At 51.8% G+C, this 14,257-nt stretch overlaps 4 protein-coding genes across 4 annotated transcripts; 1 reads left to right on the top strand and 3 right to left on the bottom strand.

The window, feature by feature from the left end:
• Positions 1-967: 967 nt before the first annotated feature.
• Positions 968-1,813, bottom strand: SETTUDRAFT_31100 (uncharacterized protein; the record flags this gene model as incomplete). Its single annotated transcript, XM_008026830.1, has 1 exon — positions 968-1,813. One exon carries the CDS (start codon positions 1,811-1,813, stop codon positions 968-970), a length of 846 nt encoding a protein of 281 aa, XP_008025021.1.
• A 777-nt stretch (positions 1,814-2,590) lies between these two features.
• Positions 2,591-4,620, bottom strand: SETTUDRAFT_162949 (uncharacterized protein). Its single transcript, XM_008027192.1, has one exon. It carries the CDS (start codon positions 4,579-4,581, stop codon positions 2,749-2,751), a length of 1,833 nt encoding a protein of 610 aa, XP_008025383.1. The 5' UTR covers positions 4,582-4,620; the 3' UTR covers positions 2,591-2,748.
• Positions 4,621-5,741: 1,121 nt separating this feature from the next.
• SETTUDRAFT_178758 (uncharacterized protein) lies at positions 5,742-7,430 on the bottom strand (the record flags this gene model as incomplete). The annotated part of the gene is made up of 5 exons (XM_008027191.1): positions 5,742-6,352; positions 6,400-6,714; positions 6,774-6,986; positions 7,039-7,345; positions 7,404-7,430. The coding sequence occupies 5 exons, from the start codon at positions 7,428-7,430 to the stop codon at positions 5,937-5,939; spliced, it is 1,278 nt and encodes a 425-aa protein (XP_008025382.1). The 3' UTR covers positions 5,742-5,936.
• Positions 7,431-11,698: 4,268 nt separating this feature from the next.
• On the top strand, positions 11,699-13,211 carry SETTUDRAFT_153564 (uncharacterized protein; the record flags this gene model as incomplete). The annotated part of the gene is made up of 4 exons (XM_008027190.1): positions 11,699-11,987; positions 12,038-12,242; positions 12,316-12,540; positions 12,593-13,211. The coding sequence occupies 4 exons, from the start codon at positions 11,699-11,701 to the stop codon at positions 13,209-13,211; spliced, it is 1,338 nt and encodes a 445-aa protein (XP_008025381.1).
• Positions 13,212-14,257: the final 1,046 nt, after the last annotated feature.

The raw sequence follows: 14,257 nt of genomic DNA, 5'->3' as shown, positions 1-14,257 counted from the left end.
ACAGGACTTCTCACTACAACGTCTGCTTCTAGCTAACTGTACACTAGGCCTGAGTGGCCTTTAGGTAGTTTATTACGCGACGTTGTGCCTACAGCTTGGCTTTCTAAGACACAATAGGACTTCCTAGACAGGTCCTAGGCGACTAATTCGCCTACTGTCTCTCACAGCTAAACTTCCTGCGAAGCTCTGCCCTAGGTGTACTGTCTTGCGACGGTCTACCTTCTCGCTGCACTAAAGGCCTTTCGTACCTATTACAGCACTAACTCTATGTTACTAGCTCGCACTAACAACACGCTTTAAAACTTAGTTAGAAGATAGTTTGCCTAAGGCTTGTGTCTAATTAGGATCGAATACAAAATGTAAGGGGCTGCGCTCTAGGGAGCAATTGCAAGGTATACAAGAGGTTATATTTAATAAGGAGCTATCTACTCTGCTTACGTGGTGTTTATTTACTTATCAAAGAAAGGTTATGCCGGAGTATCTAAGCGCGTTGTCTGAGCGCTGCTCGGTCTGAACGTAGTTCAGATGGTGCGCGCGCAGCTTGGCCCGAGATTCCATCGAGGAGCTATCCAAAGGGCGTTCAGCCCGTTACAAAAAGGACGTTAAACTAGAATAATAATAATAATAATAGGGTATAGTCCTTAGTATAGTGTGGCGAATAGATCTCTACCTTAGGATCTCTTTTTGTGTAAAATCTCTTATTACTAACCCACTATGCAGTGTTCTTAGTACTGGATACCCCTCTAACCATCCTTGCCTGTCCAAAACGCTGTAGTATACGCGTCTCTCTTGTAATCTAACACAACACCCCTCCCGCTGCAACCCATCTATCACGACACTATCTATGTTCTCCTCTCCCCTCTCCCCTCCCGACCTTTCCCCTAAAAATCGTATCAATCACAAGCGCCTTTCCGTTACACATCCCCACCGCCCTCCAACTACCTCAATTACCCTTACCACAACCTCATTACACACTCGCCTTCCGCGCGCGCCCCCGCCTCTTCTGCAAGTACGCCCTCTGATGCTGCTGCGCAGTCCACGACGCTTTTTCTCCATACTGCTTGTGCAGCAGCCGCGTTGAGCATTCTACGCGCCCGAGATATGCTATTATGAGGTCGGTGAACGTATGTTGTGTGCTGGGTGGAGACGAGGAGGAACCCAACGATAAAGACGGAGACAGAGGTGTAGACGGAGAAAAAGGGGCATAGTGCAGTGTATAAATATGTTCCAATGCCAAAATCAGGTCTTGCGGTTCAGTCAAAGACCTAAAGGGGTGTGCGCACATGGGACATGTGTCCGGGCGGTACTGTGCCAGACAGCTGAGGAGGAGGTGGATAGTATCTAGAGAATCATCTTGTGGTAGCGTGGCGCAGCATAGGACGCATGAGGTTTCTGCGGTAGCATCATGTGGAGGACACAGTGCAGTTTGCGCTGGTGTACTTATGACTGAATCGAGAATCGGAATCGGAATTCTGGTATCATGCAGTTTCTCCTCGCTACTGTCTTCCCGTGTATTCTCAGTGCAAACCTTTATTTTTTTCCTCGCGGTTTTCTCAATTCTAGCGCCCCAGCATGCGTTGATGTGGTTGATGGTTTCGCCCATGTTGGTTCTGAATAGCTGCTGGAAACATATTCCGCATTTGGTCTCGTGAGCCTGGATTACGTGCGAAATGGGGCGTGCGATGGGTGCGAGGCGCGGAAGCGAATGTTTTGGTAGCGAGCCCAGCGGTAGAGAATCCAAACGGAGAGAGGCGAGTGAGAAATCTGGTGGTGGTGTTGGTAGTGGAGGGGGTGTGATGTGTATTTGTGCCATGTTTTTCCTGGGTTTGCAAGAGAGAAAAGAAAAGGGGGGAGGGGTTCGCTAAGTTGAATTGCAGGTTGAATGAGTGACTTGGTATTTCCGCTGTGAAGGGAGAATTTTCAATGTGTGGCTTTAGTAGTGGTCTGTGTATTTATAGGTTGAGTACTATGTTATTCAACAGGCTTCTCTGACAGTGAAAACAAAGGAGCCGCAGTGAAAAATCATTCCAGGCCAGTGATTCCACCAGATGCGTATATTCGCTTGCACATCAGATTGAGATGCAGTGAAACAAGTAGAATCTACAAGCTGAATCTCCTCTTCTTCGTAGGTCTCGATTAGGAAACTAACGCTCTCACCCATTGATACGATGGTATGAGCTGCTGAGGTTTTCGTACTTGGTTTCTTTGTGTGCTTGTCTTACCTCAATCACTCAATGCATAGCTTTTTATCTTCTACTCTTGAAACGCTTGCGTTCATCAAATCATTCGGCGGCTTAGTTATCCAATAAATGTGTATTGATATCACTCTTGTGTTACAAGTTTTAGTGGTTATAAAAGCACAGGCATCATACCCCTTATTATTACGTCATCAATACCACCAACTCATGTGAGTGCCGTCTTTATTTCTTAGTCATCACTTACCAGTCACTTCAGCAAAGAATCGCCCTCCGTTCTCAAATTTCCCTGGCTGACCATTTCATTACTTGATGAGAATATCACAGTCTCGATATACAGCGAGCACGATCAGCAAGATTACTGACTGGAACATATGACACCACAGATGCTGATTATTAGCAAAGCATTAATTGATAAGCACTTTACATATACTACACTATATTAATTATCCGCACAAGACTAAAGACCGAGATCAGATTGCGGAAATTCAAACTGCGTCGTGCGCGAGCCCCCTTGTACTACCCTATATCAGCGTACTCAACCCATCACCATCTACGGCGCCTCATCCATGGCCTGAGCATGCTCCTCCTCCCACATAGTCGACTGACTCTCCTTCCCATACGGCGGCTTCTGTACATACGGCGGCTGGGGCATGGGCTGCGCCTCCGGAGGCGTGGGCTTCAATCCCGCGTTGAAAATCTCATCCGCAATCTCGATACCTAGCGGCACACCGCCAATCGGGAACAAGCCGTCGTGACCCTCGCGCGTGCCCCTCGTAGAGTACCGTACGTCCTCTGCATTCTGGAAGACGCTCGCGCCGTTGTTGTCAATGGCATACACGTCCTTTGTCACTGTTGGAATGAGAATGTCGCGCGCGGCTGCCGCGTCGAAACGCCAGTGGACGCCGAGGAAAATGCGGGAAATGGCGTTTTCCAACATCATTTCCCATGCAGAGTTAAAGTGGCGCTCGATTCGTGTACGGACGATACCAGGCTGGTCGGTGATTGGGGCGGTGGGGTCGTAGGGCTGGCGGAGGTCGCGGCTGAGGCCGTTGAGCTCCTCGGATACCATCATGTCGATGGCGATATTATCGGGCTCGTCATCTTTCCATGTGCCGACGCGCCCGTTGTAGTATCGGCGCACCATCTGAAAGACTGCTCCACCAAATGTTGCGTGTCCGGAGGGGTAGGCCGGGAAAGGTGGCTTGAACGGGATATCGTTTGTGTTTGTGGCTGGGGCACCGAGCGTGAGCCAAAAGGGGTCGCCATGGTCTGGACGCCCATCGTCACGAACGCCAGATAGGGGGCGCCAGAACTCAAACTCCCATTTCTCTTTCCACGAAAAGATGCCTGCATCGGCGCAGGCGACGTTGACAAGAGCGAGGAGACGCGCAAAGTCTGCATTGTTGACTTCGCTGTTTGCGAGATCATCTTCTTTCTTGTAGGTTACGGCGATGCGGCGCACAATTTGGTTGTACAGACGCGGCGGTGTACCAATGAGGTTGGACCCATCGTAGGCCCAGAAAATTCCTTGCGCTGTCTGGTATGGAGAGCGCTTGGTAGAGTTGAGCCCTGGGGCACCACCCATGGCGATTGCGACGCGGATCGAGTCATCATACTCGGCAGTCTCATTGGCAGCAGAACGAAGGCCTGGTGGGTCGGCAAGAATGTGCTCAGTCTGTGTAGCGAAACGCTTCGCAGTCGTACCGTAGAAAGGACCATGGTACTGACGGAACGGCTTCTTGGGCCCGTTGGGGTTGTTGGGGTCTACTGGGATTAGAACGACAGGGTGAGTAGGCTCATCGTCAAATCTATAGCGCCCAGGGGTGGGATGATAGCCATCTTGCGAAGCACCTGGTGGGTGGAAAAGGAGTTTGAAGAAGACATCCGCTACAGCTTCACCAAACAGGAAACTGGCTGAGGCTCGGTCGACACCGCCGGGAGCTTCAGCAGACGATTGCTCTATGAACAGTGCGAGTTGGGCGTAAGCCCTGTCGGAGATGTTTGCGCCGGGGTTGGGGTTAGATTGAACCACAGGCTTCATGTACAGCTCAGTCAACATTTTAAGAGAAGCTCCAGCAACTGCTTGGCGAGCATCGTCCGCTCCGTTCAGGTCAGGAAGACGGTACTCGGCATTTTCAGCACCAGGAGTGAGAAAGGTCGAAAATTCGGCAGAGGGATTGATTGCGAAGTAGGCGTCGTGGGCAGCCAACTGGAGCATACCTAGAGCTCTGGCAGAGATAGGTGGGCCAGTCTGGGGACCTCCTACAGTGTGAGTGAGGCGGTTGAGTTCCAAACCGATATGGTGCCAGTAAAGGATGTAGTTGGTGTTGTACTCCTCTGGCTCGTCAATTTGAGGAAGCGGAATGGGCGTAACAGGATCCATAGTGGAAGTAATGGTAAGTAGTTGTTGTGATGATGGCAGATCGGACTGGCGATGAACGATACCGGCATCACAGAATTTATAGTCAATTCTTCAAGGGCGTCTCAGCCCGTTCGCAGTCAATATACGCTCCGCATGATACCAGCTCCCAAAATGGTATATTCGCCGTTGTCAGGTGAATTACTCCCACTCGCAGTGATTATTGAAAACCTCCATCTAGATACAGGGCGCAAGGCAGGCGTGGAGCCACACCCGCAATATGGCGGTGTGATGAACGCCTGTAGTGAAGTGAGTATAGCGCCAAGCCACAATCACGATATAACTCAGAGGACCAACAATTGCTTACGCTTGGCGTGAACCACATGTGACTAGAAGATGCTGACAGGCTCGTTGCTGAAAGAGCTGGAGTCCACTGCTGTGAATTTTCAACTGGTCAGATCTGACGTACGTCTCAGCTGACAGGGGCCACAACATGGTTCTTGAGGCCTTGCAGCCAATGCGAGATGTCTGAGAGTCCAATTCGTCGTACCTTCATACCGTGCGACGTAATTGCAAGGTGGAAGATGTGACATTGGTGCCTATTGATGTTCCATTGGGCCATGTCATGGCTGAAGTCTCCAGAACGCAATGGGCGTGATCATACCTTTCTGATGCTGACATATAGCAACTGAAGGAGGAAAATGGTGACAATTGCGCCCACTGCATATGAGAAACGAGACGTTGCAACAATTTGACCAATCGTTGTAAGCATAAATGCCCGAGAATGCAGCTGAAAGGAAATCGCTCCTAAGGCTGAGTAGTGATATGCTTGGCGCGGCTGAACCTGCATCTGCACGCGCGCGATGGGCCGGCCCAAAGGTGGGCAGCGACTGAAAGGCAAGCCAAAAATCCTTTGTCTGCGTGGCCACGACGAAAATGACCTTGCCCCCCGCGGGGAATCTGCTGCGCCACAGACTGTTACGATTCGACGGTGAGAATAGACGCACGCAATATGTAGTCCTTGTGACATGGGTTCTCACATAATCTTGACGCCATCGCGCATTCGAGACAGCCATTGCGAGATCTGCATTGTCCGAAGAAAACGGGCCGAGAGACGTAGAGTGAGACAGTTGCTCCATCAGGAAATGGAGGGACATGCACACCATGCATATTGGCGACCTGGCGCAATTGTAATAGTAGCGGCTGAGGATCCACAGGCAGGGAGGTGAATAAGGAAAGGTCTAGAGATACGAAAATAACAACGTAGACGCCTTCGCATAGAAGACGTGTGTAGAATTCATTCGGTCCTACTCACTGGCCGTAACAAGATATGGAAATGGATTTACTTTAATTGATAGTAGCCAGGCATAAAGATGGACTTACTTGGCCTCCTTGATCAACGCCTCCATGGTGGCGTCTTTTTGGCTCACACTGCCGCTTCGCTCTGAGGGCTGCAGCTTGCCCGCAGGAGGGCCTTCGCTACTGTTCTGAGCGGCGTTCTTCAGTCTTTCGCTATCAGCAGGGTTGGTGTCCTGCTTTTTGTGGTCCTTGTCTTCATCATCGCTATCGCCCAGACTGAAGGGATCGTGTTCGTGAGGCTCAGGGTTGGGGGCTACTGATGTCAGCGGCTGCCACTTCTTGCCGCCCGGCTTTGCCTGGCCACTCTGGTTGTTGGGCGATGGGTTGCGGTAGAGAGCATCGACCTCGTCAACAGGGCCACTCTGGGGAGGCGATACGGGCGTCGGTTTGAAGAGGTCAGGGTTGGCCGTCGGGCGGCTAGAAGAGCGCTGTGGTGCTACAGTGCGTCAGTTGTGCGCTCGGTGGTGAGTCAGAATCCCTTACCGTCGTTGTCTCGCAGCTCGAGCTTGGCAAAGTCGTCGCCAATCACCCTGTTGTCGGCGTCGTAGCGGCTGTGGTCTGCCGACCTTCGCTGCTCAGCCGACCTGCGAATGCCCTGCATCTGATCCGACTGGGACGGGCCAAAGTTCTGTCGTGGCGGGGGCCCGGTGCGGCCCGTGTATTGTGGGTTGCCGTACTTGTCGTACTCGTCGACTTCGCCATCGAGCTTCTTGGTGAAGTTGCTGATCCACTTGGTCACCGTCTGCTGTGTCTCCTTGAAGCCCTGCTCGATGTTCTTGCGGATCTCTGGGAGGTCATCTGCAGTGTGTGCTGTTAGCCCGTGTTTCTGGCCGCATGGCGTGCCCACATGAGCTCACCGTCAAAGAAGCTGTGCTCGCGCTCGGGCTCTCCAGGCCGCTGGCGGCGAGCCTGTTCACGCGACCGTTGGCCGTTCTGGCCGCCCTGGCTCTGGTAGTGCTGGGCCAGCTGGCGCGCGTAGATCTCGTCCTGCTCGAGCTGGCTCCGAGGCTGGGGGCGCGGTGGCTGCGGCGGGGGTGCTTCGTCCGCCTTGAAGTTGGGGTCCGACATGCCTGCCTCTGTTAGCATATCCTGTCGCCGCAACCCAGCGAGGCGCCGGCGTACTCAGCAGCGCGTTGAAGGCGGGCTCCACCTTGCCGCCGCTGGCAACAAGCACGGCCTTGATGACATTGCTGTCGACGCCGGGAAAGGCCTCGATCAGCGTATTTTGCGCCTGCACCTGGGGGTCGACAGGCCGCGGGGGCTTGGGCGGTGGGATCTCGGTGGCTTCATCGTTGAAGCGCACGCCGGGCTTGGGCGACTTGGACGACGGCGGCGGCGATGCAGCGTGTTCGGGGGCAGAGGCGGCCGTGGGCGTCTCGTTGTCGTCGTCAAAGTCGAGCTCGCGCGCCGTCGTCGGGCTCTCGGGGGGCTGCAGCAATTAGTGGGGGGAAGCTTCTCGCGATGCTGGTCGCCGTGTGCCTGCCTACTTTTTCTGTGCTGGTCTTTTCCGCCATGGTGGTTATTTGCGTCGGGATGCGCCGTGGGCTGCTGAGCTGTGAATACTATGAGCGGGTCCTGCGTCTATCAGCGGTGAAGTAGGCGCGCCGGTCTTGAGGCTCTACCAGAATCGTCTGCTGCTGCGCATGAGGTTGTGGCTTGGAAAGGTCGCCGCCCACTGATGACGTTTCGCGCCAAGTGGGGGCCGCCATCCGCTTCCCCTGCCTGGCCTTCACACGTCAAAGTCACTCTATCACAACTTCACGCCTTCATCAGCTTCGTTCTGCAAAGCTCCATCGCCTCTAGTGCCCCCATTCCAATGCTGAAGATGAAATCGACGCCGAGCACCCTCGAGACTCCATATCCCATGGCCATGGGACTGCACCGTCACCACCCTTCGCATTGACCCATAGCTTGCCTGATATGGTTTCCTTGGACCCGGTATCGAAACAGGCACAAATTATTCTATGTACTCGACGAAGCCCCTCCTCATCTCCTTCTCGGTTTCGTGGACATGCCATACAACCAACTGTACTTGCCAAGTGCCAAGTCCAAAACGCCAACAGACTGCTTTGTCTCATGGCTGGGGCGCTGCACATGCCCGCTCTGCTACTGGCAAGACCACGTACTACTTCTTGGACACTTCCCCCTCTTGCACATATTGGCTAGTAATGTCCATTCTGGGGGGGGGGGGGTGGCATGATTGGTGTATAGTATGAAGTCTGGGGTCTAACTGACTGGGTCGACAGTACAAGCAGTAAACTTCCGACCGGAAGCTGGTAACGCTACTTGGCAGTGAGGTCGTGTATGATCCAAGGGCAGGAAACCTAACCTTTTACGTAGCTGCAAGTTAATGGTGCGCTCGATCTCCGTACCCTTTTCACTCCATGAGTACGTCATTAAAAGGTCGTTACTCCGCACGCTAGGCATATTCGAGACCCCGCAGCATATTGATTCTGTCTCGCGGAACCACTCCCGACACATTCTAAAACAAACGAGGGGAATTCCAAGGGGGCATTCTTCGACGTTTGAACTGACGAATCATGTGCTTCCTCCCCATGAGGTACTCTGGACACGGAATCGAGCCTTGCAAAGGTTGATGCTACCCGGGTTTCAGGGGAGACATTTCGATTGCAAGGTCGATTCGGCCCATCGTTCAAGCCGCTGCTTCAACAATATGCACCACCGCACACCAAAATCACCCTCGTCCTTAGATACCCAATCATTCTTGCTCCGCACCAGCCGTTCCCGTTTGGGACTTGATCGAAGATACAAAGCTCTTGGACTCGAGTAGCTCAGTTGCGCTCGTTTTCCATTATACATGACAAAATTCTGGCACGTCGCATTGATATATTACATGCTTGACACGTGTTCACTGGAATACTTGCTCCAGGTATAGACACAATAAATTGTGCTGTGTGGTGCTCAGCGTAGCTATACATCAAGCTTGATGCGGCTAGTAAGGTGTGCCCAGACAACCTGAGCGCCAAGTTACACCTACTGTTGGGAAGCCGAGATCTGCAGTGTCATCGACCAGGGTCAAAAGTCCTAGTCCCCGGGGCGCATCAAACGATACGCGGGGAGACACGGGACCAGGAAGGACAGCTTGGCTTCATGTATGGCCTGCCATCGTACGTGAAGCCGACACCACTGACCTCTATACAGCTACATCTGTGCGCCGAGTGCATCTGTTTCTTATCACGTGCGCCATAAGCCACTCAGCTATTTCACACAGACAAGAACTCAGGCTATGGCAATGGTGAATATGCATCATCAACCTGTGCAGCATCTCTGGAAGATAGCATTCTGCTACACCTGGAACGGCCTTCAATTCCGCTGTGCTGCAGACTGTATGCCATGCCAGTGAGTATCAATTTCTTCCCCCTCCCCCCTCCCAAGCATCGTACGACAGGACACCATTTTATAATTTGCAGAGACGAGGAGCCGGATCTTGCCGTGCTTGCCGCAATGTTGACCAATTCTAGTAAACCCCTTAGTCATATGTCCATGACATGACAGCAGAAGAGACGCCTTCATCCAAAGTCACTCTCCAAGCCAATATAGCGCAACATTGATTCAACATGTCTTTACAACTAGTCATGTATTAGACAGCAGCTGAAATGTTTTTAGGGCGATTAAAAGTGGCCAGCCTTCGGCTACTATGATTGAATACGAAAGTGTTAGGACGGGGCGCACGCACTCCAAGGGTCAATCCCGCTCCTTGGGTCCGCGGGCCATGGGCGTCGTCGGCGAGGATACGGACGAGAGCGAGAGCAGCAAACCAGACAAGAGATGGGTGTTGTGCAAAGGGGTGGCGTTAAGATTACACATGAGAATTCTCCATGGACTAGCGTACAGCCGGCGTCCTAGGCATCGGAACGGCTAGTGGATGGCGTAGAGGAGGACTGGAGGCTGGGGCCTACGCATGCCGGTAACCAGATGTGGTCAGTAGACCGTCGAAGCACGGCGGAGGGTTGTTGTGGCTCTCACCGAGCAAGCTCCCGAGCCGCAAGTCGGATAATGTTGATATGGACGACGTTGCTCTGGCTGGCGACCTAATGCTCCATCAGGCATAGCTGCGATGAGCCGACACGTGCGACACGGTGGGAGTGTTGGAAGACGATCTGCGTGTTTAGGCGGGTATGCATTGGCTCAGGTCAGGGTATGGAGCGCATGATTTCGCGGTCCTTGTTTCTCGTGCTCGAGGCCAAGGTGCGGGATGCAGACTGGCAATGCCATCTGTGGTTCGCCTCGGCGAGGCCTTGAAGCGCCGATCAGCGCCCCCTCGGGCACCGCTGGTTTCTGCTTCGTTCCCATTGATGCGCGACAGGGCGTCGCCATGTTGGTTCCGCATTGTCGGGGCACCTCGACGACGACAGGCCATGTCGACACTTGTATACGGAACGCATAACTTGGTCGGCTCGGAGACTGGCTCGACACCGCCGCTGGGCTGGTTCGCGTCGCACTCGTCAGAGCGCGTTTCACGAGCAGCCTTGTTCCCTGCCGCCCGACTGCGACGGCTTCTTGGCCGGCGACTGTCGCCCTTGTTCTGATCGCCCGCTTGCATCTATTAGTGGGTGGCATTTGGCTGGCCATGTCGAGTGTGGTGCCATGATGCCGCCCCTAGCAGCCTATTTCGCCGCATGTAAACCCGAATTGGGCAAATCCAGGTCGCCGGGTACCGTATCGAGGTCAAAAGTCGTATGCTTCACTCGGCCGGCCCTCAAGCCTCAGCCTCTAGCTGTACAAGCGTTTGCCCGTGCCGCAGCAGAAACAACCTACCGTCACTGAACCGTCTGGCATTGATGGCAACGGTAACACAGACTCCAGCATCTGCTGTCAAGCACAGCCATCCCCACGATGCCGCCATCAAGCTTTCACATGCATGTCCGTTGCACGCTGGACACAGTGCTTGAAGGATGCGGTGCTGATCGAATCATGCGCTGCGGAGAACTCGCCGCACCTACCTACAAGCACACTAGCAGAAGATTAGCACCAGAATCGCCTCTGCAGGCCAGAGCAAAATTCATTCAGCCGTCATGCAAGGAACATGGCGCACGCTACCATCTCTAGAACGACGCCGCCTGAGCCACCGCGCGTGTCAGAACCAAGATCCCGTTTTTAGGATTTTCGCCACGATTATAGTGCCAGCAAAACACTTTCTGGATTCCTCTGGTTGCCGTGAACATGGTGCCGTGTGCCGCCGCCCAGGTACGCCATGGCTGCAGTATCTACATGGGCTTCTTCCATGGATCCGCAAACTTTGCAAATCCCCCACAAAATGCATGCCCTCCCTCTTCCGCCTCACCCTAGCGCTAGCGCATCTACTAGCTTCGGTGTTCCAGGAAGACGCTACGAGAGTGGATCCCGTCCCGGGTGCAGGTTGCGCGAGACACTCTACGGGGAACGCGTAAATCGCCAGGGTCACCACAAGGACGGCCGACACGATTGACGAAAGGATCGACCGTTGGGCTGTCTGTCAAGCCCACAACGCTATAGTGACTAGCCAATGAGTGGCCAACACTCCAAACCACCTAGACAAGCCCCGAAAGCGTCGAACTTTATCTTGACTCGAAGGTCTGTCATATGGCTGCTTCATCTGCCGCAGGGCCTTAGCCGCCGTTGTGAAGCAGTCAAGACTTACAGAAACCCGGCCGTCCTTTGCAATCCACGGCCAAAGCTCCGCTCACGACTACACTGTGGATAAAGCAAGCGCTTCCCTGAGACGACAGCATCCGAGCCCTCACTTCGCCATCACCACTGTTCCCGTTGATGGTGACCCACCATGGGCGGTGAATACAAAGACGACCCATCGTTCAAAGCTTGGGGCCCCTTCATATCGCCAAACTACAAGAACGAACCCATTACACAGACGGACATTATCATCGCATCGACAGTATGGGGGCTCACGTTACTCAACTGCATTCTGGCGACCCATCTCGCTATCAAGCAGACCAAGGAATCCAGAAGCCCTCTTCGTAGTGTGTATATTTGGATGATATGGCTGGAGATGGCGGTGTGTTTTGTCATGGGACTGGAGTGTTTCCTGCATCTCCTCAAATACATTAGCCCAAGTACGCGTCCTTCAGAGAAGCTCCACGACCAACTGCTAACAACCCATCAGGCTTCGCCTTCTATTTTACAATTCTCTTCTGGTGGTGTATTCAGGTTCAGCTACTGTTGCAAATCATCATCAACCGTATTCGCGTAATCCTTCCCGATCGACGACGGTCAAGGTGGATTATGATTGTGACAGCTACGTTTGTCACTGCAATCAATATTAGTGTGTTCAACATTTGGATACCTGCCCGATTGCAGATCAGTCCCGCGTAAGTCTTGGGTGTACAGTGCCTGCAGTAATTGCTTATTCAACATGTGATCGACGAACTGACACTTCGACAGCTACCACCTCATCAACGAATACTGGGATCGTATTGAGAAGGGTCTTTATCTCCTCGTGGACGCTATACTGAACTGGTACTTCTTGAGGACCGTCAAGGCCAATCTCATCAAAAACGGACTTACCAAATACAATGATCTTGTAAAGTTCAACCAGAAAATCGTGATCCTCTCGCTATGCATGGACGTCATGATCATCGCCGCCATGTCAATTCCCAACTCCTTTGTGTAAGTCATTTATTCTTTGCATCGGCATGCCAAACTAACATTCCATGCGCAGGTACATCCAATTCCACCCCCTTGCCTACATGGTCAAGCTGAACATCGAAATGACAATGGCCAACCTCATCAAGCGCATCGCCATCTCGACATCCCGCAAGACGGGCAAGGCATCCATTGCCCAGGAATTCCGATCGTCGTCTGAGTTCTCGACAACAACAGGGCACCAGAGTCACCACCACCACAGCCACCACAACCGCGATACCCACAAGTCTCAACACGCTTCTGTCCACGAGCTCACGAGCTTCGCCAGCTACACAGGCGATGTGAAAGCTGGCGAGCGCGAGCGCATTGTCAGCTTTGAACCTCGGGGCAACCAGATCAAGGAGACGCGCGAAATCATTATCCGCAGTGAAGCGAACCCTTTCTACGAGAATAATGGACAGGAAGCCGATAAAACCGTGGGCACGTATCACATGAGGAACACATCGCAAGGCGGTGTACTGACTGATGGGGCGCAGCTGGATGGGCGCAGCATGGATAGCATAGCTGAAGGCGACGAGAGCACCAAGAGCGTAAAGAGTGGGAAGAGCACAAATATGAGCAAGAAACCAGAAGACAGCGATGATGAAGCAGCTCTGGTTGGTAATAAGACTTGGTGGCCTCGACGAGATAGCTAGGCTCTCTCTCACATACACGTGTCCATGTTCTCTTCTACATGTGCTTTCGCCTTATGAGCTTCTGTTCCTGAGCGTCAGTCTTGTTGTCAGTATACCCTATAATTTCCCTATTGTCCCATATCATACGCTACGCGTTGTACTAAAAGTCCGTCATGAAGAAATGGTTATACATAATAGAAGTACATACATATTATTATTATTATTATTCTAGTTTAACGTCCTTTTTCAGCCTAAAGGGCTATATAAGACGTGTAGGGTTTTTAGGCCTACAAGTATCTAAGTAAGTTGTTTCTAGCTATAATATTTAGGAGGGGTTTTAACTAGATAAAGGTAAGGCTCGTAGCCTATTGGTTACTAGGTAGGGGGTAGGATAGGGTGGGGGAGGTGTATAGCTACTTGTTACAGGTATTACTTCTTGTTTTCTGTGTTTCCCTTATACTAGGCTTGTATTCTAGCCTTTGTTTCTTAAATAAAGGTAATAGTTACTTCTATACCCTCTTTTATTTAAAGGAGGATAGGTAGTAATAGATCGCCTTTGTAGTCTTCTCTTAGTCCTTTTCTTTTCTCTTTATATAGATTACATCTAAATAGAATATAAGGTAGGTCTTGTATAGACCTATAGTTGCAGGGGCAACTGTTAGAATCTACTTTCCCTCTCTTATATAGGTAGTCCCTTAGGTAATAGTGCCTTAGTTTAAGTTAGTAGAAAGCGCTAGAAATCTCTCTTCTAGTATTGTTAGGAATAGCGATTTGCTTTCTTATCTTCTACTTGTATTTTGCTGCGTACGTATATAGATTCTTACTAGTGGCTTTTTTCCTATACTAATTAAGTTAGCTTAGTAAAACCCCTCCTAAATATTGTAGCTAGAAACAACCTACTTAGATACTTGTAGGCCTAAGAACCCTACACGTCTTATATAGCCCTTCGGGCTGAAAAAGGACGTTAAACTAGAATAATAATAATAATAATAATAAGTTAGCTTAGCAAAAACACCAACTTCGAGTTTTCTGGAAACCGCTAGGAAAGCACGCTATCTAGGAGAACC

This window comes from Exserohilum turcica, assembly GCF_000359705.1.
Source record: "Exserohilum turcica Et28A unplaced genomic scaffold SETTUscaffold_2, whole genome shotgun sequence".
Classification (NCBI taxonomy): Eukaryota; Fungi; Ascomycota; class Dothideomycetes; order Pleosporales; family Pleosporaceae; genus Exserohilum; species Exserohilum turcicum.
Note: the sequence above shows the minus strand (reverse complement) of the source record. Positions and strands in the feature narration are given on the sequence as shown.

What these genes read in the sequence shown, in the direction of transcription:
- SETTUDRAFT_162949 (XM_008027192.1), bottom strand. Translation starts at nt 4,581, where the DNA reads ATGGATCCTGTTACGCCCATTCCGCTTCCTCAAATTGACGAGCCAGAG.